At 43.5% G+C, this 25,087-nt stretch overlaps 1 protein-coding gene across 1 annotated transcript; it reads left to right on the top strand.

Moving 5' to 3' along the window:
- Nucleotides 1–778: 778 nt before the first annotated feature.
- Nucleotides 779–24,587, top strand: LOC309678797 (myosin-3-like; the record flags this gene model as incomplete). Its single annotated transcript, XM_082491957.1, has 38 exons — nt 779–889; nt 977–1,133; nt 1,900–1,927; nt 2,009–2,117; nt 2,654–2,746; nt 3,073–3,136; nt 3,218–3,316; nt 4,675–4,778; nt 4,859–4,997; nt 5,567–5,685; nt 5,888–6,037; nt 6,484–6,654; nt 7,305–7,614; nt 7,784–7,860; nt 8,833–8,920; nt 9,012–9,129; nt 10,864–10,987; nt 11,079–11,215; nt 11,292–11,547; nt 11,728–11,970; nt 12,351–12,527; nt 12,608–12,753; nt 12,840–12,930; nt 13,279–13,668; nt 13,777–13,903; nt 18,157–18,275; nt 18,778–18,974; nt 19,177–19,360; nt 19,598–19,763; nt 20,413–20,537; nt 20,736–21,044; nt 21,130–21,333; nt 21,467–21,592; nt 22,771–22,941; nt 23,037–23,141; nt 23,218–23,313; nt 23,437–23,574; nt 24,332–24,587. 38 exons carry the CDS (start codon nt 779–781, stop codon nt 24,353–24,355), a joined length of 5,592 nt encoding a protein of 1,863 aa, XP_082348083.1. The 3' UTR covers nt 24,356–24,587.
- Nucleotides 24,588–25,087: the final 500 nt, after the last annotated feature.

The following is a 25,087-nucleotide window of genomic DNA, read 5'->3' as shown; positions in this document are numbered from 1 at the left end:
CCCAAGATCATTCCACTAATCAGGACCTGAGCTTGGAAATGGTGTTCAATCTTTCCGAATCGAATATGATTGCAGTAACACAATTTCCTCCTTGGATTGGACTAGTCAGCTTGGACTACTCCAATCCATGGGAGCAACAATTACAGCATAAAAGCAATGGGAAAAGCCATCTGAGAAATGACAACAGGATTTTCAAGCTCCTTCATGGTTCAGTGTGGCCAAGATAAGCTGCTGCCATCTGTGTGCATCTGCTTTCCTGCACATCTACACCCCCCTCCAACATACCCCCAGGCTCTGGTGGTGTGACAGGATGGTCATCCACAACCTGAGCCCAGCAGACGGTGCTATTTAGTAGGGATAGAGCCTTTGTTTAATTAGGAATGGCAACAGGCAGGACTGGAACAAATCTGTTCCAAGGAAGGATTTGCTCCTGATGACTCTTGTGCTGTTAGTGCCCTGTCCCCCCGGCATTGTGCAGTGTGAGTCCTGGAGGCCGAAAGGTAGTAGCAATTCCAGGACAGTAAATTTATATCCTGTAAATTTGTCAGTGTTGCACAGTTCCTGTCTGGCAGCAGTGTCTGCCCTGTAATAGCCATATCTTGTTTTGCACCGTTCAAAGAAAGAAAAATCTGAATTAGAGCAGCCTTACAGATGTTATCACTTCTCTGTGTTTGTGTGTCGGTGTGTACATGTGGAAGGACCATTGAGAGTTGTTGAATCAAAGTTAACTCTTTCTGAATTCCAGACTGTTGCTGTCAAACCTGATGATGTCTATGCCATGAACCCACCTAAATTTGACAGAATTGAGGATGTGGCCATGTTGACCCACCTGCATGAACCTGCTGTCCTCTACAACCTCAAGGACCGCTACAGCTCCTGGATGATCTATGTAAGTTCCCTCTCATGGCAAAGGAGAAAATCCAGCTGCCAGGAGATGGACTTCATGGACTCTTCTGGTCTATTTTTTTCCTCGCAGACCTACTCGGGTCTCTTCTGTGTCACTGTCAACCCCTACAAGTGGCTGCCGGTGTACAACCCGGAGGTGGTGTTGGCCTACCGAGGCAAGAAGCGCCAGGAGGCCCCTCCACACATCTTCTCCATCTCTGACAACGCCTATCAGTTCATGCTGACTGGTGAGCTTTTCTATTTTGACCAGACTCATAGAAAAAAAACTGTGTCAGAAACACTACTTCTGCCAAATGCCATTCCTTGTCTGGCATGCACTCAGGTGCCTTTGCCATCTCTTATGGTGTGCTACCCTAATTCCTTGTTCCTTGTGACACATCACGTTGCTCGGGCTCCCAACTATTGTGCTGTGGAATTAGATGTGCCTATTTTATCTCCAGGTGATGCAAAACCAGCTCCAGACAGTTTTCCCTGTCTCCTGAAATAGGTTTTTTTATTTTTGAAGTGTGCTGTGCTGTTGTATGCACGTTATCTGTATTTCTGGTCTAAGTACTAAGTTAAGCACCATCATGGGAACTGCTGCAAAGGATAGTTGCAGTTGGACAGGACACACTATCTGGGAAGTCTCTAGTCAGCACACCAGCACATGGCTTCAAGCAACAGCAGAACAGAGCTGGAAGAAATATTTTCACCAGAATACATGGTTTTAGTTTGAATCAAGCCCCATCCCATATTAAATAGTAATAAAGGTAAAGAATGGTAAAGACAGAAGCAAAGAGGAGAGGGCAGGATGGAGCAAAGGTGAAGGAGAGAAGACAAAAAGTGGAGTACAGGGAGGGGAAGAGAGAAGGAGAAAAAGATCATGCATCTTTGCAGTTTTGCTTGCAGAGATTTTGTTTCTTTCCCTTTGATTGACACCAGGTCATGGGTTACCTGAGAACCAGCACTTTTCCCTACAGCTTCTCTGACTGCAGTTATTTTTCCCTTTGACAGATCGTGAAAATCAGTCTATCCTGATCACGTAAGTACATCTGTCTCTTTGAACTTTGTCTCCAACAAAACGTGGGCAGATAGTTCTTCACTTTGTGCTTTGCCTCGACAGCGGAGAATCCGGTGCAGGGAAGACTGTGAACACGAAGCGCGTCATCCAGTACTTTGCAACAATTGCAGCGGGTGGAGACCTGGCCAAGAAGAAGGAGTCCTGGATGAAGGTGTGAGGAAGAAAGGCTTGGCAGAGGGGCAGTTCGGGATGTTATCAGCCTGTGGCTGCAGAGGCCACTGGTGGCAAACATTTATCTCAAAATATGAAATATCTTTTATTAGCTTCAGCCACTCTCTCAAAGGCCAGTAAGACCAGGGACTGACATGCAGTTAGGACCACAACAAACACAAGCCACCAGAGCTGTCGCTGTCACTACCCAGGTGTAGCTTTAGCTGGACTGAAACCAGGTCTGGGGGATTGATGTCCAGGAAGAATCAGAAGCTCCAGTTTCTTCACATGGACCAGTCTGTCCCTGTGGCTGAGAGATGAGAGCTCTGACCATGGGAGAAATTCTGAATAAGAGAAAAATAAATTATTTACCATTTACACACAGTGCTGGTTCTTGGCACTGTAGTTGAGAAGATGCTGCAGTAACGCTGTACGGCTGAAACGAAGGGCACGTAATCAGGCGAGCTCAAATAGAGTAACTTTTTCCTACCACATAGCCCATGGTGTTTTTCAATAATTATTCAAATATTCTTGCAGGGTACGCTCGAGGATCAAATCATCAGTGCTAACCCGCTGCTGGAGGCCTTCGGGAATGCCAAGACTGTGAGAAATGACAACTCTTCGCGCTTCGTGAGTTGTCATGTTTCTCTCTGCCCCCCCCGCATTTCTAATCCTGTTTGCCTGCTTGTTACTTGCAACTGGGAGTCACTGGGCTGGGAGAAATGTTCTTGCTGACAAATTTCTTGGTTGTCTGTTAGATACCGATGTGTTTACAGCTGTTTCATGCTCACAGCTGTGTGGGCTGCAACAAACTGTTCCCCTTTATCCATCTTTGAATATCTAATAGAATTCAGACTGATTTGGAGATGCTGTCACTGAGATTCAAGAGAGAAAACTACTCTGGCATGTTACGCTGAGAATACTGCACTGACCATGACCTTTTGTCTGCTTGCCAGGGTAAATTCATTCGTATTCATTTTGGTACCTCTGGAAAACTGTCCTCTGGTGACATTGAGACCTGTGAGTAAATGAAGGGGGCTCACTGCTTTCCTGTAAAGTAAAGAAGAGCTTGAAAAATTTACATGTGCGTGCATATTACAGACTTGCTGGAAAAGTCAAGAGTCACCTTCCAGCTGAAAGCTGAGAGAAGCTACCACATCTTCTATCAGATCCTCTCCAATAAGAAGCCTGAACTGCTCGGTAAGGACAGCCATCACCTAGTGATATTTTGCAATAAAATCAATATGGGAAACTTTTCCTTAAATATGCCAGCTCAGTGACAGAGGGTCCAGTGGCACCTGCTGGCCTAGCACCATGTGTCACAGGCACCAGGTTCCCCTTTCGGCAGGTGCCTCAGGCTGTGCAAAGCACTGGAGCTTTGATCGTGTGCTTATTTACGCCATCCGCATTCCAGCATCGATGATGACTGGGCTACCAAAGCTGTACACAGCTCTTTTGTCTCTGTATAACAGTGTTGCGCTAGAGGTCAGTCCACCTCCAATTTATCTTCCCTGGGTAAGTTGTAATGCAAACTGTGTGCAGGTGGGGTGCGGGGGTGGCTAGTTTACTCTGCCTTACACCTTGCTGGTGTGGAAAGTCCAACTATATGGGCCAGATCCTGTGAACAGTCTTCACTAGAAAGGTGAGTAATTGCCTGGGTGCAGGATGGCCAGATACCCCGATCTACAAACTATCCATCTGAACTCTTTATCATATGGGCAAAAGTTCTTCCCCATTTCCAGTTATGGTCCCTCCAGCCTTCCCACTGCCATGGCATACCCTACCCATGCCCCGCGTCTGTCCCAAACCCTTTTGCCACACACTCAACTACTGCACTCATCCTCACTCCACTCTGCCCTCCCCTCCCAACTACCCACAGAACATTTCCCAAGGTGGAGCTCCTGCCCCCATCTTCCCACTATGTGTCCTCCCGACGTTTACCACCCCTCTCTTCCCTTCCCAGAGAGACTGCCCCGTGCCAGGGGACTGCATGTCTGTACAAGGACACAGACAGATTTATCTTCAATGTATGGAGGGCTTCCTCTCCTGCACGCTGCACAACCCCACTGCACATTTGCCCATCTTCGCTTCTCCTCTTACTCTACCATAGGATTCGGGACTGAAAATGAGTTGTGAATGTTGGCCTCGATTAGATGGAGATAATCGCACATGTTTGTATTACTTAGGTGCACTAGCGCACAATCCCAGTGGGTGCAAGGGGCATTCAGGGTGGGTTAGTATGTGACATGTATGAGGATAAGCACATACAAGTCTTACCTAAAAGTGTTTTTCTTAAAAGCTGTTTCTTTGGCTGACCCTTGTTCCTTGTCTGCCAGTGCTGAATGTTCAGCACCCAGTTCACAGCTAGTAGGACTGAGAACCTGCCCGGGACTTTCTGCTTCTCCAGTGGAAGGCAGATGAATGGCTTTACTCTGTCTCTTAATAGAAAAACAGGAGTTTGGGGATGCGAAAGGAAAAAGAGCCCGTGAAACCTTGCTAAGCTGTTGTTCCGTTTTCACTGCCAGGATCTGGCTCTCACTGCTTTGTTTGCCTTTCAGAGATGCTCCTCATCACAACCAACCCGTATGACTACCCCTTCATCAGCCAAGGGGAGATATCTGTGGCCAGCATTGATGACAAAGAGGAGCTTGTTGCCACAGATGTGAGTACACTTAGCAAGGAGAGACAGTATCACTTTTACCATGACCACCATTATAATCAGCTGATCTATCTGGTGTGCAGGCAGCCATCGACATTTTGGGCTTCAGCCCCGATGAGAGAATGGGGATTTACAAACTGACGGGGGCAATCCTGCACTACGGGAACATGAAGTTCAAGCAGAAACCACGTGAGGAGCAGGCAGAGCCAGACGGCACGGAAGGTAATACCTTCATGGCTTGGAGAGACGTATTTCCAACTGTTTACATACCATTTTTCACTAGAAATGCAAGGAGTCTTCCAGGAAAGAAGCAGTTTTTCCTTGATGAACATAAAAAGGAGGTTCAACCTTCAACTTACCACCTCCTGCAGAGTCACTTTCTGCATCCACTTAACCACTTTATTCCTGATGGCTTTGTTGAAAGACCTTGTGCCTGGGACACATTACTGTAGTGTTTGTTCACTGGCTTCTTGTAACACATCCAGACTTGTTTTGCTTGGGCGACATTGTGGAGCAGTGTCTCGAAGGGAAAAACATTCTGTTGTCCCATCACCAATGCACTCACTGGTTTTACCACACTGGTGGGGCTGCCGTAGCCACTCAATCACGAGGACCACCCCTACGAGGCTGTTTGGAAAAGTAAATGAGAACAATGGTGAAGCTTTGTAGATAGGGTAGACCCAACCAGTTCGCCATGTTTCAGAGCGAGCTCTGGCTGGCTCCAGCACGTTCTGTCTGTCCCAGCTAAGAAGAAAGTCTTTCAGCATTTTTTGTGTATGTTTGTTTTACAGAGGCTGACAAAGCAGCATATTTGATGGGACTGAACTCAGCAGACTTGCTGAAAGCTTTCTGCTATCCCCGGGTGAAAGTGGGAAATGAATACGTCATGAAGGGCCAAACAGTGGATCAGGTGAGTGTCAGGGAGCAGCAGGGTCTGTCTTCTCCATAAGGGACAGGAGTGGGTGCAGGTCACAGCTGAGGATGGTCAGGACTGTTAAGGCCTATTAGTACACTTTGTGGGCTGACAATATCTGTGCGTGGTGGAGGGACGTTTTATTCTGGTGATGCACTAGCAGTGCCCTGACACAGCTGTGTGAACCATCTCCTTGCAGGTGCACCAGGCAGTGAATGCCATTTCCAAGTCAATCTATGAAAAACTCTTCTTATGGATGGTGATGCGCATCAACCAACAACTGGATACAAAGCTGCCAAGACAGCACTTTATTGGGGTCTTAGACATTGCTGGCTTCGAGATTTTTGAGGTTTGGTTTTACATAGCACTCTCAGACTTCTGGCTGTCTTTAAATGCTTTTTTTCCTTTTGTTTGACTTTCCTGACCTTTCCTCCTCACCCCAAGGCAGCCCTCAAAAATAGGACAAATCTCTCTGAAGCTGCTTCTGCCTTTGTAGATTTATCACCCACTTTGTAAGAGAAAAGGCAGAAGCATAGCCATGAAGCTGCTGTCTCCCTCCCCATATAATCTATATTTAGTGACATTAGGGTCACCCAAAAACATCTCCAATGCAGGCTACATCAACCATGGGCTGCACTGCACAAATTTTCCGTAAGCCTGGACCACCCAGGTACATCCTTCATGCCATTATCAAAACCCTTCAGGGATAGTCTGGCTGACCTTGCCTTGACATCTCTATGAAACAAATTGATTGGAGTCAATTCAACAATATTAACACTTTTACTCAAATGTTAGTTCAACAGCTTTGAGCAGCTGTGCATCAACTTCACCAATGAGAAACTGCAACAGTTCTTCAACCACCACATGTTCGTGCTGGAGCAGGAGGAGTACAAGAAGGAAGGAATTGACTGGGAGTTCATTGACTTCGGGATGGACCTGGCTGCCTGCATTGAGCTTATAGAAAAGGTGAGTTTCTTACACAGCTTGTGCAATCACACAAATCAGATTTGGAAGGTGTTCTTGAGAGTGTTTGCACTGAAGACCTTCAGTACACTCTCCCTGTGAAGCTCCCAGGTGTCCTTACCTCCACGCTTCCTTTAAACGTAACCTGTGTGATTAATTATCCACTGACTGGAAATGTATTCTGCCTTCTAAAATGAAATTGTTTTTAATTCTCTGTTCTGTCTTTCTTTCTTCTGCATTGTTATAAATTGTCATTTCATTGTCATGTTTATGCCAGTTGTATTCTGTCTTTGCATATTGGTTCCTCCTCAGGTTTTCCATTCAATTATATTCAAATCCCTCATGTCTGCTTGCTTTTTCCTCCTTCTGCATAAGGAGAAGTCATTACTGTATTCCAAGAAGTTACTGCACAGATTTTGCTTGGCTTTCTTTGTTTTCCAGCCAATGTCTAGGCAGTTCAAAAGTTAGTTATGAAAATCTGGTGCTTTGGAATATCTTGCCAGCTGTTCACCAAAAGTCTTGCTCACCTGCTCCTCCCAAGCTAACTCTCTATAAAATACATCCAGTAGTTTAATTTCAGCATTTCTTTCATTTTTCATTTTTTTATTATAATTTTAATTAATCTTATTCGAAAACATCTTTTTTCTACTCAGCCCATGGGCATCTTCTCCATCCTGGAAGAGGAGTGCATGTTCCCCAAGGCAACTGACACCTCTTTCAAGAACAAGCTCTACGACCAGCATCTGGGGAAGTCCAGCAACTTCCAGAAGCCTAAACCTGCCAAAGGCAAGGCTGAGGCCCACTTCTCCCTGGTGCACTATGCTGGCACGGTGGACTACAACATCACTGGCTGGCTGGAGAAGAACAAGGACCCCCTGAATGAAACTGTTGTGGGGCTGTACCAGAAATCATCTATGAAAATTTTATGCAATCTTTATGCCACCTTTGCTTCCATAGATGAAGGTAAGATCGGAGGATTATGTCTCCTGTCTGGTGTTTCCAACTGTAGCTATCAGCTGACTTGAATCAATGTTCAGTCAGTATTCATGCTGTATGTATTAGATACACAATTATAATGCTGTCTAAGGGATCTACAGCAGTACCTCAGTTGGACTGTCATCTCATTTTCCAGCTGAAGGTGGTGGTATTAAGAAGAAAGGAACCAAGAAAAAGGGCTCTTCCTTCCAAACTGTCTCTGTACTCTTTCGGGTAGGTGCATTCTCTGGCTCAGCATGTGCCACCTGCAGAAAATGCAAACAAGGCAGTCCTGTCAGACCTGTCTGTGCTAGTTCACCATTCCCACTTTCTCTGTTGCCATACGATACTGTGGGAAGTTACCTTTGGGATCTGGTAAAGGTTCATTTGAATTCTGCTTTGTGGATGCGGTCCAATGGCATAACAGTGGAGAAGGGAAGTCACATGCTTTGATCAGTTTGTGCAGTTCCAAGACAGCCCAAAGGCTGTCTGGGCTTTGACCTTTGGTGCTTACACCATCCTTCCCTTATTGGGCTGCAATTGGCTTCTTCCAGGATGCGTCTCTCTGAGTACAGGGCATTGTGTGGCAACCAGTGCCTTGCAGTCAGTGTGGGCAACACAAATTTCACGTTGTGTAATGTGCTGTGGCACATCTATATCCTGGGTCCAGGGACAGGCTCAGCCCTTCCTGGCAGGATGAGGAGCGCAGCATCCACCTGGCTGTCATGTGGACCCTACTCATTATGCATGTCATTATTGCATGAGGTGATTCAAGAAATGCAATGTTAACAAAAACTGTATTGCAGAGCAGGTGACTTCTGATGTCATAGAGAAATATTGATTTTGTGGCTCAGTTCTCTTTGAAATACACATAGCTAATATATGTAAATAATAAAAACAACAGATCACCCCACTGATTCATTTGATCTTCCTCATCCTGTTTAATAGCTCTTATGATCCGCTTCTAACCATGAAGGACACATTTTCATTTTAAGACTGGAGGAAAATTTATCAATTGTATCCACTGTTAGTAGCTATTTACTTTTCCGATGCCTATACAGGATTGTGGAATATTCACTAGAGTAGTAAGGAAAAACTTCTGATTTTTTTTTTCATCAGAGTCAAATCCTATTGAGAATATTTGCATTATGTCTTGAAGTAATATTGCAAATATTGCAAAAAAAAATGCCGAATTATTTTTTACAGGAAAATCTAAATAAGCTGATGTCCAACTTGAGAACAACTCATCCTCATTTTGTGCGTTGTATCATTCCCAATGAAACAAAGACCCCAGGTAATTCCTAAAACACAGAGTAGAAATTGTCAGAAAGACCAATTGACCAATGCTAGAAAAATCAATATATCCCTGTGTTGCACTGTCATAGGCCTTATGGATCACAAGCTTGTTCTGCACCAGCTGAGATGTAACGGTGTTCTGGAAGGCATTCGAATCTGCAGGAAAGGATTTCCTAACAAGATATTATATGGGGATTTTAAACAAAGGTCCGTAATAACATTCTTGTGTTTGCATTGAGCCCAATTCATTTGAGAGAAGAGTCTTGCTAAACAAGTCAATGATATAGTTCTTAGGAAAAGACTATTTTAATATTTAACAACTATGGAAAGCACGAAGACATATCTAATAGCAGGGTCTGTGTGGGCAGCGCCCACCCAAATGCCTTCCTGAAAACCATACGCAAAAACCTATTTTCACTTCATTTGTGAAATGTTTGGGTAGTCTACTTAAATTCTCAAATTTGACACAAGCATGTTTCAGCAGAAACATGGAAGGCGGTCTATGCCACATCCTATATTTAACTGCTATCTAGTAGAAGCTTGAAGAATGTTGTTTAAATAATTCTATCTAGAAGGGTTTTACTGAAAGGAAATTGTGTTAAACCTGATACCACTTCTTTGATGAAATTATAAGATTGACCGGCAAATGTAGCTACATTGACAAGAGAGACTTCAGCAGGACATCTAAATTAGTTCCACATGGCACTGTGATTTTGTACAGGGCTAATATTTCTACAGCACCTCAGCTACATTAATTTGTAGATTAAAAAAACCCCACAATTTTAACTCAGGAACTGCCATGCAAATAAGACATTTGTAAAAGGTTGCTAAATTTAAGGCAACCCAGTTGGCGTCATCTGCTTGTTCTTTTTGAACAAAGGCAAATGTAGGGTCAGATCTCTAAGAACAAAGAAAGTACACCACACTTACAGCACTGAGCAGGGTATCCTGGAGGGCAGGGACATTGAAAAGGGTAGAAGTGGCATTTTGGGCACTCACTGAAGAAGACTTCCCAAGGCAGTGAGTGATGTGTGTGGGCAGATTTGTGTATGGGTAAGCAGAGGCATGCTGAAAAGAATAGGGGGTGGAATAATCTCTCAACGTAGGATCAGGAAGTCCATTGCTAGATATTGTGTCTAATTTAGGTTTACATACTTCAGAAGGAATGTGAGAAGCTGGATATGGTTCTGAAAAGAGCTACAGGATAGATGTGAACTCAAGTGCAGTGAGAGATTTAAATCAAACTATGTGACTCATGAAACTCTATGTTAACAGATTAATTGTTTGCAGTGTAGAGAACCTACAGGTGTAAAGATTTCTGAATATGCAGGAACCTGTCATCTAAAAGACAGATTCAAAGCAGGAGTCCAAGGGTGGGACCTGAAAAAGGATGTTGTCAAGGTAGAAGTGATGTACACCTTTCCTACAGTGAGGGTGAATAACTTACCCGGGACACTCTCAGGGTTGGAAGGCTTCAAATAAGATTGAAATTTTTTTTTTTTTTTCAAAAATATGTACTAGATTAATCACAAAATGGGGGTGGATGAACAAGGCACTGGGAAGAATGTGTGCCTGTGTTATACTGGAGGCCAGATTAGATAATTGCAGCGGTCCCCCTATTCTTAAAATACATTGATTTTTTGAACTTACAGCTAACCCAGTGAGCTGCCGCCCCTAGATTAGTGTAAATGACTGTGACACAGATGAGCAGGGTCTGTCAGTTCCAGAGAACAGACCATCCATGCCCTCAGCCTCAGTGAGGGCTGTAACACATTCTGGGAACCTTCTGAACTGACCTGCTGCTTACTGTTTGCTATTTAAGGCTGGAGGTGTGAGTCAGACTCAGCCTTCCTCTGTATCTTCAAAGTGACAGCTGTTCCTGTAGCATCCTGTGCACTAAAATGATACCAACAGTTAAGCTTTTTTCCTTTATTTTGTCAGATACCGCCTTCTGAACGCTAGTGTCATTCCAGAAGGACGGTTTATTGATAGCAAGAAGGCGTGTGAAAAGTTGCTGTCTTCCATTGAGATAGATCATACTCAGTACAAATTCGGACACACTAAGGTAAACATTTAATTTTTCCACACAATGAAAAATCATTCATTGCATTAAAATCTAAGGCCAGCAATGAGTGATCTCTGTTCTTTGATTGCAGGTGTTCTTCAAGGCTGGTTTGCTAGCTGTCCTGGAAGAGATGCGAGATGATTGCTTAGGACAACTCATCACGCAGACACAGGCTTTATGCAGGGGATACCTCAGGAGGCTTGAATTGAAAAGAATGTTAGACCGAAGGTGTGTGTCTTCTGCGAGGCCTGGTTTCTCAAAGGTGTGCTTTTTTCACAGTACTGATGGATCGCTGTGATTTCAGGGAGTCCATCTTCTGCATCCAGTACAACATCCGTGCATTCATGAATGTCAAACACTGGCCCTGGATGAAGTTGTACTTCAAGTTAAAACCCCTCTTAAAAAGTGTGGAAACTGAGAAAGAACTGGCCACGATGAGGGAAGAGTTTGAGAGAACGAAAGAAGAACTGGCTAAATCGGAAACCAGGAGGAAAGAACTGGAAGAAAAAATGGTGACTCTGGTGCAAGAGAAAAAGGACCTGCAGCTGCAAGTACAGACTGTACGTAATTTAAAACCATTTTTGGCTCCTCAGATTGCATCAGTTTTGTCTGAGTGTTCAGGAAAAGGCTGAATGGAAATTCAGTTATTTCATGTTCCAGTTGCATAATGAGCAGGTGATTTCTGCAAGTGTCAGTCCCAACGTGTGACAATGAAACACATTTCTGTTTTCTATAAAAAGGAAAATGAAAATTTGGCTGATGCTGAAGAAAGATGTGACCAGCTGATCAAAGCAAAATTCCAGCTGGAAGCAAGAATAAAGGAGGTAATGGAAAAACTGGAGGATGAAGAGGAGATAAATGCTGATCTGGCAGCCAGAAAGAGGAAACTGGAGGATGAATGCTCTGAGCTGAAGAAGGATATTGATGACCTTGAGTTAACACTGGCCAAGGCTGAAAAGGAAAAGCATGCCACAGAATACAAGGTACTTTTTATTTCTGCTATTTGCATGTTTAATAATAGTTGTTCTGACTATATATAGGATGTAAAGGTGCTGTCAACTTGAACAATAACACGAAGTTGTATAAGGAAATCTACGGGTCTGGTGTTAAATTTGGTCACCTCTGTTGTGCAGCAAAACCAACCCATAAGCATACAAAAATGCATTAAAATGAAAGTTCAGAATTGCTTTGTGGCTTCAGAAGGGTTGATATATAAGCAGAGAGATTGTATAGTTTGACCATATAATGCAACTAATGAAGTGTCTTTGGTAGTCTAGCAACATGTTTATTGCCTTTGTGTGATCACTAACCTATACAACAGCCAAAATTATGAGAGACCTTCAAGTATTTTGCCTTAAAATAGGTTAAAAATCTAACTGAAGAAATGACAGGTTTGGATGAGACTATTGTGAAGTTAGTCAAGGAGAAGAAGGCCCTGCAAGAAGCCCACCAGCAGGCACTGGATGACCTGCAAATTGAGGAGGACAAAGTTAATACCCTCACCAAAGCCAGGATCAAGCTGGAGCAACAAGTGAACCATGTGAGCATGTTCAACACAAGGAGAAGGGGCCGATTCCTCAGTGGTTCCATCAGTCCTCTTCATATATTTTTATGTTACAGGTTGAAGGATCTTTAGAAGAGGAAAGAAAAGTTTGTATGGATCTTGAACGAGCAAATAGAAAGCTTGAGGGAGACTTGAAACTTGCTCAGGAAACCATAGCGGATCTGGAGAATGATAAACAACATTTAGATGAAAAATTAAGGAAGTATGAGAAAAAAAATAGTGACAAATTTACTGTTTGTTTTTAACCACACATACTTTCTTTTTATTAAAAGAATATTTCCTTTACAGGAAAGACTTTGAATTTAACCAGATGCAAAATAAAGTTGAGGAACAGCAGAGTTCAGGTATTCAGTTGCAGAAGAAGATCAGAGAACTGCAGGCAAGAGACTTTATGTAGCTACTTCATCATTACTGTTTGCTTGTTTAAACTGTAGTAGCATGAATAATGCTTATCCACAGGTGATCACTGATAGAATCTCTGACCCAGTCACAGTAATTACCTCAGTATGTTGCAATAATGTTGCAACCGAAAACTGTGATCTAAAGTTAGTATGGGTTGATTCATAGGTCTTTTCCTATTGGTAAGCCTTTGCCTACAATGGCAAAACACTAAAATTCAAAGGAACTTTGTTTTGCTTATAGTCTCTGAAACAATGGACTTGGTATTCTACTATGACAATTATGCATTAACCCAAGAATTGAACGATGCTATTTCCTCATTGTATAGGCCCGTGTTGCAGAGCTAGAAGAGGAAACCATGAGCGAGAAAGCGATGCGGGCAAAAGCAGAGAAGCATTGTGATGAGCTGGCTAACGAACTTGAGGAAATCAGTGAAAGACTTGAAGAGGCTGGGGGAGCCACCACCGCTCAAACAGAACTTAACAAGAAGCGCGAGGCAGAATTTCAGAAGATGCGTCGCGACCTCGAAGAGGCCACGCTGCAGCACGAAGCCACGGCTGCCGCCCTGCGGAAGAAGCACGCGGACAGCACAGCTGAGCTTGGGGAGCAGATCGACAACCTGCAACGAGTGAAGCAGAAGCTGGAGAAGGAGAAGAGTGAGCTGAAGATGGAGATTGATGACCTGGCCAGTAGTACAGAGACGGTTACTAAGTCCAAGGTGTTTCTTTATAAGTTAAATACTTGAATTGGCAATATTTCTGTCTGGTGGGAATTTAATGCAATACAAACACACACGCACAGATTCCACTTTCTTACTGTCTTTCAGGCTAATCTGGAAAAAATGTACCGCACCCTGGAAGACCAGATGAGAGATATGAAAGCCAAAGTTGAGGAAAATCAAAGAAATATGAATGAGATGCTGAAACAAAAAGCCCAGCTCCAAACAGAGTCCGGTAAGGAAGGCGCAAAGATCTGCTGACAGGCTATTTTTTCCCTTCAGTAGCAGAGAGACCCTCTAATGTGTACCATGAGTGAGACCTAATTGTTCCTAAGTGCGTATTCTACTTCCAGGCTCATTGGTACAGGCACAGACAACATTAGAAATAAATCAAAGGAAATGAGTTAATGAGTGACACTTTGAAGTTCACATCATGGAATCATAGAATGGTTTAGGTTGGAAGGGACCTTGAAGATCATCCAGTTCCAACCCCCCTGCCCTGGGCAGGGACACCTCCCCCCAGCCCAGGTTGCTCCAAGCCCCGTCCAATCTGGCCTTGAACACCTCCAGGGATGGGGCAGCCACAGCTTCTCTGGGCAACCTGCACCAGGGGCTCACCGCCCACACAGGCAACAATTTCTTCAGAATATCTCATCTAAATCTCCCCTGCTCCAGTTTGAAGCCATTCCCCCTCATCCTATCACTACATGCCCTTACAAAAAGTCCCTCCCCACATTCTTGTAGGCCAGACACTGGAAGGGGCAATAAGGTCTCCCCGGCACCTTCTCTTCTCCAGGCTGAACAACCCAAGCTCTCTCAGCCTGTCTTCATAGGAGAGGTGCTCCAGACCTCTGATCGTCTTCGTGGCCCTCCTCTGGACCCATTCTAACAGGTCCATGTCCTTCTTGTACTGAGAACTCCGAAGTTGGATGCAGTACTCCAGGTGGGGTCTCATGGGAGCAGAGTAGAGGGGCAGAATCACCTCCCTCGCCCTGCTGGCCACGCTTCTTTTGATTCAGCCCAGGATATGGTTGGCTTTCTGGGCTACCAGTGCACATTGCTGGCCCATGTTGAGCTTCTCATCCACCAACACCCCCAAGTCCTTCCCCTCATGGCTGCTCTCAATCCATTCTCTGCCCAGCCTGTATTTGTGCTTGGGATTGCTGTGGCCCAGGTGCAGGACCTTGCATTTGGCCTGGTTGAACCTCATGAGGTTTTCATGAGCCCACCTCTCTAGCCTGTCCAGGTCCCTCTGGATGGTGTCCCTCCCCTCCAGTGTGACAACCATGCCACACAGCTTGGTGTCATCGGCAAACTTGCTGAGGGTGCACTCCATCCCACTGTCCACATTGCTGACAAGGACAGTGCCAATTGCAAGCCAATGCCAAATGCCAATTATAAGCATTATTTGCTTAGGTAAATAATTCCCAGAATGATGTGAGATAGCTCACTGATTCCGTGTAGGGGGATTAGAAATTTGAGACAGTCCCAAATGATCTGAGCAACCTGTTAGAACCGCACGTTTTCCTCCAAGAGTGCACATGTCCACTGTGTGTATAGTATTTGTGTGTGCGCTACCCTCATGAAGCTTGTTTCTGCTCGTACATGGACTTCTTGGAACAGTGTATGTGACGAGTGTGAATGCTCCGTGGTCTCAAGGTCAGACATCTCAAATTAAAATGCCACTGAATTGGCTTCAACTAACCTTCTGAATTTTAGGGATTTTACACAAAAGCAGGTCAGGGAGTGATGACATATACTGTTCTAGCAGCTGAGCCATAGGGCTCTACCTGCCATGAAAACCCTTTTTATGTGAATTTATATGAATTTCTGTGAAAGAACTCTATAGGCGCATCTGTATGTGGATGGAGATAGACTTACAAGGAAACACGAGACCAAAGAGGGCATAGCATGTGAAACTCTCCCAAAATCTGGTAGTCTCTGGAAGCTAGTGGTCCTGATGCATCCACAAGAACTGCCAAGGCCTGTCATGTCAGCCCAAGGCCACAGGCAAACATCAGCATCAACATGTTGTATGACTGGGACCACATCCAAGAGGGTGGTGGCTGCCATATGCAAAGACTATGGGATTATACATTACCACCTGGTGAAAACAGGAGCCCCTGAGGCTGGGCTTGGCCTTCCAGGTATTGCTTCTACTGGGGAGAGATGAGTGAATGTGTGTGTGAGTGAACTGTGAAGAAATACATGAATGTGCTGAGTTCAGAGTTGCCTGGCATTAATGATAACAGCTTGAGGCTAAGTAGCAACTTAGTTAATAAAAGGTGTTCAAATAAACACTGGTTGTGATCTGTGACTACCCCATCTCCATCCCTTATCGGGGAAAAGGGAATTTACAACACCTTTTGATGGAGAATGTCATGTGGGAGCACACAGACCACAACCAAATTCTTTCTTCTTTTCTTCTGAGTGATCTTTTTGGAGTGATCAAACTTGCAAGATGATTCTATAAATCTGGCCAGTTCATTGTAATGTCATTGCTCAAGGGGAAGCTTAGAATGAAATTGAAAGCCTGAGAAAAAACATCTAAAATGGCTCAGGAAAAGTCTGAAAAAGACGCTATTGGAGGGCTACAAGAAGACCCAAAAATTCTAGAGATGACAGCATGAGCTATAAGCACCAAGAAAGGGGAGAGGTGTTACTTCAGCCCACAGGACAGAGGGTGGTGTAGAATAAATGTTTTCCAATTACTGTGAAGCTTATGAAGTGAAAATTTAGGATATAGCTCTTGTATCACAGGACCAATTTTGGGAAGCTGCTGAAGCATTTTGTGTCAGTTAAGCCAGTGTGACAGCATAAAATCATACTGCTTCAACATGAAAATTGTGTTTTAAAAGAAACAATTAAGCAAATTTTCTAAAGAAAATTTGTCTTTAGAAAAGGATTATCAACTAGTGGCTCAAAATGTAACAAGGCATACAAATGGAATTAGACAACCAGGCGAATTTAGAAAAAGAATGAAAAACAATAGAAGCATTTTGAAGGATTAAAATATACTGTGCAATGCTTCACCCCAGAGCAAGGGAGAGCTCCAAAGGGAACTGATCATAAAAAATGTGAAACTAAAATTACATGCTTGCAAAAAGCAGATCAGGATGCAAAAATGAAAAAGAGCTGCTGACCTGCAGGAAGTGATGGAGAATTAGAATGGGGGGAGAAAACACTTATTGGGATAATACACACGAATGAAAAAAAGGAGGTGGTAATAACAGCATGTACAGTGACTACTGCCACCATCCCACGACAGAGGTGTACTGCAGAGTCTCGTTACATTAAAAGAAATGACACCAGAAGATGTAAGACAGATGATAGCTGCAGATCTCGGGTCAGTGAAAGAAAGTACTGTTGTGGGCTGGACTTTTAGAATCTACTTCAAACATTTAATAAAGTAGGAATGAAATAGGTAAACTGATTAGCCTTTGTGCTACACCGGCTCTTAGCCAGGTTAAACATCATGCACCAAGGGATCATTATGTGGCCTCCTTGATGACTGCCTTGAGTCAAATTGCCCAACAGATAGGTAAGGCAAAAATAGCATTGGCAGCACTAACATAAATCGATAAGTTGGGAGACGATGAGGAGTCGCTCAGATACAGGTAGGGCAAAATACCACGTGCCAGTCACCCGGTCCTGATGGAGCACGGGTAGCTCTTGTCCTCTGGCAGCAGCAACGATGAATCAGGGTCCTTGTAGCACTGGGTACCCAAATGTATCGCACTATGTATTGCAAATACCTGTGTGGAAAAAAGCAGGGAAACCTACCTGGAACCAGTAGTACTATTACTAAGTGTTATGAAGTGAGTTTAGGAGAAAAGGAAGAAAGGGGAAAAAGGAGAAAGTTCCCTATGTGGGCCAAGCAGGACCAGGGACTTACAGTAACCCAGCAGATGAACCGCAGATAAGAGGAAGTTTCCAGAGTGGATGAACAGAGAAAGGAGAGGTCAAGTAAACATTGATAGCAAGGATAGGAAAACAGAAGAAATTACTAAACATGTGCAAAGTGGTGGAGAGTATTAAAGTGTTTAGTAGAAGGTATGGTAAAATGAAGTAGGAAGAAAACACAGAATAAGCTAGAAAGAGAGATACAACTTGAAGAGAAACATCTAGACCTAGAGACAGGATTGCCAGTTTCCCTAATGTTCTTTCAAAAAAGGATGTTAGTATAGAAGTTGTTTATCTCCTATGTTCAAGGAGATAGACTAGATAAATGTTGGAGGAGACGTATCTGTCTCATAATTTCAGTACTAAACTCTGCATTACTCTAAGAGTAAAGATGACATGATAAAAAACATATGCAATGAGAATGGTAAAATAAAAATGGTAAAAGTATATACATAAAGGTAACAACTGATAAGGTAAACAACTTTGTGTGATTCCACTTGTCTGTTACTGATTATTATTTATATCTGAATGTTTTCAGGATGCTTAATCTGGACAGTGCTGGAAGCTTGTCTTCTCTTGTCACAGGTGAATTAAGCCGTCAACTTGAAGAGAAAGAAACCATAACGTTGCAACTGTCCAGAAGCAAGCAGGCAACTACACAGCAAATAGAAGAACTTAAAAGGCAGCTAGAGGAAGAGATCCAGGTAGTGCTAACTACTGAGCACATGCTAAGGCTTCAAAATGTATCAGAGCCTCAGTTAATTTAAAAAACACTGTTGGAACTTTGTAGTATTGTCGCTTACAGTCTAACCCAATAAATTTACTACTGAGCAGAATGTGTAGAGTGAGCACTGTGTTTAAGTGCTTTGCTAAGGAGGTCTCTGACGCATTAAAAGTGGTTTCACTTTTGGTGATTTTTTTCACATGCTTTTTAACTTTAAAGCAATGGTCTATGTGATTACTTTTGCTTCTATAGCCCCAGGGAAGAAAAGCTACAGCGTATGCCAAGGTGAGAGCATCACTCTTGATCTTTTCTAGTGGTAGAGCTGAGAAAAGTTGGTTGCAGCTGAAGATAGCTGCACTTATAAACCTCTGGCCCTTTGTCTTCTGCCCAAGCTGTGGTGACCATATTTTTATTGTGCAAGACCATGGGGTGACTGCTGGTCACAGCTAACATAAATACGTGATATTATGCATAATTTTTAGTCGAAGAACGCCCTGGCCCACGCCTTGCAGTCTGCTCGCCACGACTGTGACTTGCTCCGGGAACAGTATGAGGAGGAGCAGGAAGCCAAGGGGGAGCTGCAGCGTGCCCTGTCCAAGGCCAACAGTGAAGTCGCCCAGTGGAGAACCAAGTATGAGATGGATGCTATTCAGCGCACGGAGGAGCTGGAGGAGGCCAAGTATGTGATAGATGGGATGAACCATCCAGGTGTTATGTACCTTGTGCAGAACATAAACCTACTGTTAGTAGCTAGACCTAAATTATTTTATTGGGGCTTGCATATACACTTAATTGAAAAAAACAACTTTCGATATGGTACTTGTTAAATTATGTACGCTGATTTTTTCAATCATGTACTTGTTTTATTTATATTCCTTAAGGAAAAAACTCTCTCAGCGTCTCCAGGAAGCAGGGCAGCAGGCTGAGAGTGTGAATTCAATGTGCGTCTCCTTGGAGAAGATGAAATTGAAGTTGCAGGGGGAGGTGGAGGATCTGACAGTGGACAAAGAGAGAGCAAACACGTTGGCAGCTGCCCTTGACAAGAAACAGCAGAACTTCGATAAGGTGATAAGTGAGCACAGTATCTTTTAAGTCTAGCCTTCCTAGAAGGCCAAACTAATACTCCTTACTTAAGTCAATACTGAAATCAAGTTGTGTCTGACAGTTATAAGCTCTTGTAGCGCATGGCAATGGGAATTTGTCCTGTTTTCAGAGACTACGGTACATATCTAGTACAGAAAATAGCCACAAATAAAATAACCTTTTCAGTACTAGCAGGGGATGAAACATGATGTCTTGCAGGTTGTGGCGGAATGGAAGGGAAAGTATAAGGAGGGCCAGCTGGAGCGGGAAGCTCTCTCTAAAGAATCACGCCTGCTGAACACAGAGCTTTTCAAAGTGAAAAATGCCTATGAGGAAAGCTTGGATCAGCTTGAAACCATCAAACAGGAAAACAAGACTCTCAAGCGTAAGTGTTTGGCTCTGGTTTCCCATTAGCTGTTCACAGTCCTACCACAACAAGGCATGCTCTACAGGCATACTCATGTCTGCACGAGGTACACTAAGTTACAGGACTCTGTCATTACTATTCTCTCCATTTTAACCGAGGACATAAATGTCTCACCAAAAGCTGTCAAGCAAGTTTGCAAAGTGAAAAAGCTAATAAAGCAAATGTCCTGGCTCTCCATTATCTGCTGCAGAGATGTATGATCAAGGGCGTTTAGGTGCCACTCCCAGGTAACGGTGATGTCCTCAAGAGGCTGTACAGCTTGTGAAAGAGAATTTTACAGATGCGCTGTGAACATGTAATGGCAAGACCTATAGTGCTACCCTGGTAGCCTATCCAGAGACATACACACATGCAGGTATCTCCCAGGCTCTCTGTAAGGAGGGCTGTGAAACCACACCGATGCCCCTGCGTTTATGTCATACTGCATGAGTTGGCTTATCTGTTTTTATCTGTACATACATACACACACACACAACTGTGTACACATGTACATATGTGTATACATATGTATATATGCAGGTATACAGAAGAGGTGTTGAACACAGTCACAAAGCACAGAGTTCAACTTCTCTGGCTACCCCAGGCTGATGCCATTCTTATCTCACAGAGGAAATAGCTGATGTGACTGAACAAATTACTGAAAATGGCAAAATGATCAGAGACCTTGAGAAAGCCAAAAAGCAAGCTGAAGCAGAAAAATCTGAGCTGCGGTTAGCTCTGGAAGAGGCAGAGGTGAGTTTAGTTTAAATACTAATGGAAAAAGTAGAGAGCAGCCTGGACAGCTTTCTGTTCTCTCTCCTGGGCAGTGGCTGTGTGCAAGGCTGATTGCCACAAACTTAAGGAGTTTGTGTGAAGTCACTGAGTAACATCACAATGATTGCGTTCTCTGAAACGTTACTTTTGTGTTCGTTTTCCCCCTTTATTTTAAAGGCAGCTCTTGAACATGAAGAGGTCAAAATCCTCGGTGTCAATCGAGAACTGACTCAAATTAAATCAGAAATCAACAGAAAGATTGCTGAGAAAGATGAGGAGATCATCCAGTTAAAAAAGAACCACCAAAAGACTGTGGAGACAATGCAGGGTATTTTGGATGCTGAGGTCAGGAGCAGAAGCGAATCCTTAAGGCTGAAGAAGAAGATGGAAGGAGACCTGAATGAAATGGAGATCCAGCTGAGCCATGCCAACCGCCAGGCTGCAGAGGCACAGAAACACCTGCACAGCATCCAGGGAGTTCTCAAGGTCTTGTTTTACCTGTCTGGTTGATTTATTTTTAAGCATAGTATCTAAGAATTTCATTAGGACAAAATTTGGTCTTCATATTTAGGACACGCAGCTGCACTTGGACGATGCTCTCAGGAGACAGGAGGACCTGAAGGAGCAGGTGGCCATGGTGGAACGCAGAGCAAACCTGCTGCAGGCTGAAGTTGAGGAGCTACGGGCAGCCCTGGAGCAGACGGAGCGCTCGAGGAAAGTGACTGAGCAGGAGCTTCTGGATGCCACCGAACGTGTGCAGCTGCTCCATACCCAGGTAGTTTGCTATGCTAAAGCAGACATATTTTTGGGGTCCAGAGATTCACAGAGTAAGAACTAATAGTAATTCATGGTCTCTGTGTAAGAGACCAAAGACAGACACTCAACGCCTCTCTTTTTCTCCTTCATAGAACACCAGCCTTTTTAATACCAAGAAGAAGCTTGAAACTGATATGGCACAAATCCAAACTGAGATGGAAGATATCACTAATGGATCAAAAAATGTTGAAGAAAGAGCAAAGAAGGCAATTGCAGATGTGAGGATGTTACTGTGTTTTTCTCTTCGAATTTTCAGGGCTTCCCAACAGCATTGCCGCTGGGAGTTAATGTAAATACTCTTGTCACAAGTTGGACAAAGAACCAGTCTGTGGGCCTGGTTGAAGGGGCTACGTGTCAGAGGAGGATTAGAGCAACAAGGAAATTGTCCTGCTGACAGATGAGTTATTGGGGCAGTTGTCATCATAGTGAACTAAACCCACATTCAGTCACTCTAAACCAAATAACTTTCTCCAGTGCTGCATGAAAACGTAAACCACAAGAAAATCCTACAGCACTGAAACCAGTAAAGTGTCTAATGTATTTAAATATTTCTTTTCAAAGTCCCATTTAAGAACTTTTCAAATGAGAATTGTGAATTTCCATTCAAAACTGGTGCTGTATCCTCCTGTGCAAAGCCAGTGAAGGTCAGCCAGGCAATAGGGCTGGTGTATCAGGGGACCCAAGCTGCTAATGATTTTTGATGCATAGGATCAAAACAAAATCTTAAAACTTAAAAACATTATTTGGAGTTAAAATATAAGGAAAACTTCTCCACTTGCTCTTGAAAATGAAAAAAAAAAGATAATTTCTATTCTGTTAGAATAAAACAGAAATAGAGCATTGAAATGAATTATACACACACACACACATTTTTATATATATACTTACATTTCTAATGCCATTATTTTATTTTCACATTTTTCAATTTAGACTTTTTCAGGTATTTTGCTGCCAAAGCAATTTGTTGAATTATACACTATTTGTAAGTAATGTAACTCAATATTTCACCAAAATGCTTGATTTGATTGTATAGGAATCAAATGTTTGAGAGCAAAATATATCCTAGTTTTATCTTAAATAATATAGGTTGTTTTAAACTATTTTCTGCCTTGTAACTCTAGCCATCCAAGCTATTGTGGCAGTAACAGGGCATGCACTGAGGCACAGTGCGCAGACTCCATCACACTCCGCGTGTGTTACGCAGAGAAGCCTTTCAGCTGTGCTGTGCCCTGCTCCCAAGCTTTGCTGTGGCTCCTGCTCTACCCCACGGCACCTGAGTGCCAATGAATGTCACAGTAACGACCATTTACCCTTTCTATCGTTCCGAGCTCCATGCGTGCAGCAAGGCACTGTTCTTTCACATACTTCCAGTTTCTTGTGTCATCTCCCTTCCAAGGCAGCCATGATGGCAGAAGAGCTGAAGAAGGAGCAGGACACCAGCGCCCACCTGGAGAGGATGAAGAAGAACCTAGAGCAGACAGTGAAGAACCTGCAGCACCGTCTGGATGAGGCTGAGCAGCTGGCTCTGAAGGGAGGCAAGAAACAGCTCCAGAAACTGGAGGCCAGGGTGGGTACCAGCACTCAACATGGATGTCACAGACACCTTTCTTCTCTAAGAAGTCCTGTGTGAGGGCTCAAGCCAATTGTTGATTGATTCACCAGATCCGAGAGTTAGAAGCTGAGCTGGATGAAGAACATAAGCAATCCGCGGAGGTTATGAAAAATATCCGCAAATATGAACGGCGTGTCAAAGAGCTTACTTTTCAGGTGGGTATAAATAGAAAGCAATTCTTCTGATGTTTTGTCTCCCAAGGACATGTAATTGCACATTCCCTTTCCACAGAATGAAGAACACAGGAAGAACACGATGAGGTTACAAGATCTGGTAGATAAACTGCAGACGAAAATCAAATCCTACAAAAGACAAGCTGAGGAAGCTGTGAGTCACTAAACTGAAGCAAATACTTATTTACCATTTTCTAGGACTGTCAGTTTAAAAGTTGGCTCTGTGCGCCAGCATGCTGCCAGATGGGTTTTAGTTCTTTTTGTTTTGTCATTTCAGGGTGAACAAGCCAATACTAATCTCTCCAAATTCAGAAAAGCACAGCATAAGCTAGAAGAGGCCGAGGAAAGGGCAGATATTGCTGAGAGTCAAGTAAACAAACTCAGAGCTAAAACACGAGAAGTCCCTTCTGCAAAGGTAAGCCTTCATTGCAGGAGGCAGGTCTGCAGTTTGTAGTGTTAGCTCAAGCAAGTCCGGCAGTAGATTTGTGCCTTGCAGGTGGGTATAGTCATCATTCAGAAAGGGCAGTTCTGAAAGGAAGGGACTTTGAAGAAAGGCTGAGGGTTGGAGTTCTTCAGCCTGGAGAAGAGAAGGCTCTGAGAAGACCTTATTCTGGCCTTTCAATATATGAAGAGGGCTTATAAGAAAGACAGAAAGAATTTTTACCCAGGCCTGTAGTGACAGGGCAAGGGGCAATGGTTTTAAACTGAAAGAGGGTGGGTTTATGTTGGACATGAGGAAGAAATATTTTATAATGAGGGTGGTGAGACACTGGAACAGGTTGCCCAGAGAAGTTGTGGATACCTGTCACTGAAAGTGTTCAAGCTCAGGTTGGACAGGACTTTGGGCAATCTGATCAAGTGAAAGATGTCCCTGTCCATAACAAGGGCTTTGGACTAGACGATCTTTGAAGATCCCTTCCAGCTCAAACCATTCTGTGATTCCATGATTCTATGACTGGCATTTCGGGCTCTGGTGCAAAGCACGAGCCTTCTGGCTAGTTTCATCACATTAGTTTCAGATTTAAGAAACTGCCTCATAAAATGAAACAATGAGAATCAACCTAACTCTGAACATTCCTAAAACAATGCTGGATGGTGCATTGAGACATGATTTTAGGGACCAAAAGACTCATCTTGACATGTGTGGACTAAACAAGGCCTCTCCTTTCCAGGTGGTGTTAGGAAGTGAAAAATGAGCTTCCTTTGGGATAACCAGAACTTACACAAAGTATCTGTCCAGCTGTGGATTTGCAGTAGCTAGAGCTACACTGGTAGGAAGTAATCTTCCATTTGCTTATGGACACAAGCATTTTCTGTCACTCTGCTGCTGTACCAGTGTCAATAAAGCAGGTATCTGCAACTTCAGATGCTCCAAATGTTGATGTTCAGATGAGAGTCATTTTCTAAGTTAAGCACAGTCAAAACCGTGGGTTCAAGTCTTACTGCTGCTATGATTGTGTTTGAGCAATTTTGTCCTGACCTTAGAATCTAGGTGTTTGGCAGGCTTCCTCCATACCTTCTGCTTGAAAGCAGATATCCTGACCTTGTTAAATGAAGCTGAGAATAAACTACTGTTTGAGCAGATGTGGTATGTCAAATATGCAATGTGAACAAAATTACAGCATTCACACTTAGTTTCACTGCTGTATCTCTGTGTGGAAGAAAAGACTGGTCCAGCCTGTGTGCACTACATATCAAGTATTTCTAATCTCCTTGTAATCAAACCACACTTCGGAATCTTGGCCCACTTCTGAGCTCCAGTGTGGCAGCTCTGAGCAGATGAGGACTTGAACTTAGATGTCTCTCATGCTTGTTACATTGGAAGTAGTTATCAAATAGTCTGCAATGTTAGCAGGAAAATCTGAACAGCTGCTTGAAGCTTATCTCCCCAGTGGCACGGGGCACCATAATTCTGGTTGGTGTTTCCC

This window comes from Vanellus vanellus (genome assembly GCF_965231255.1).
Source record: "Vanellus vanellus genome assembly, chromosome: 17".
In the NCBI taxonomy this organism is placed as follows: Eukaryota; Metazoa; Chordata; class Aves; order Charadriiformes; family Charadriidae; genus Vanellus; species Vanellus vanellus.
Note: the sequence above shows the minus strand (reverse complement) of the source record. Positions and strands in the feature narration are given on the sequence as shown.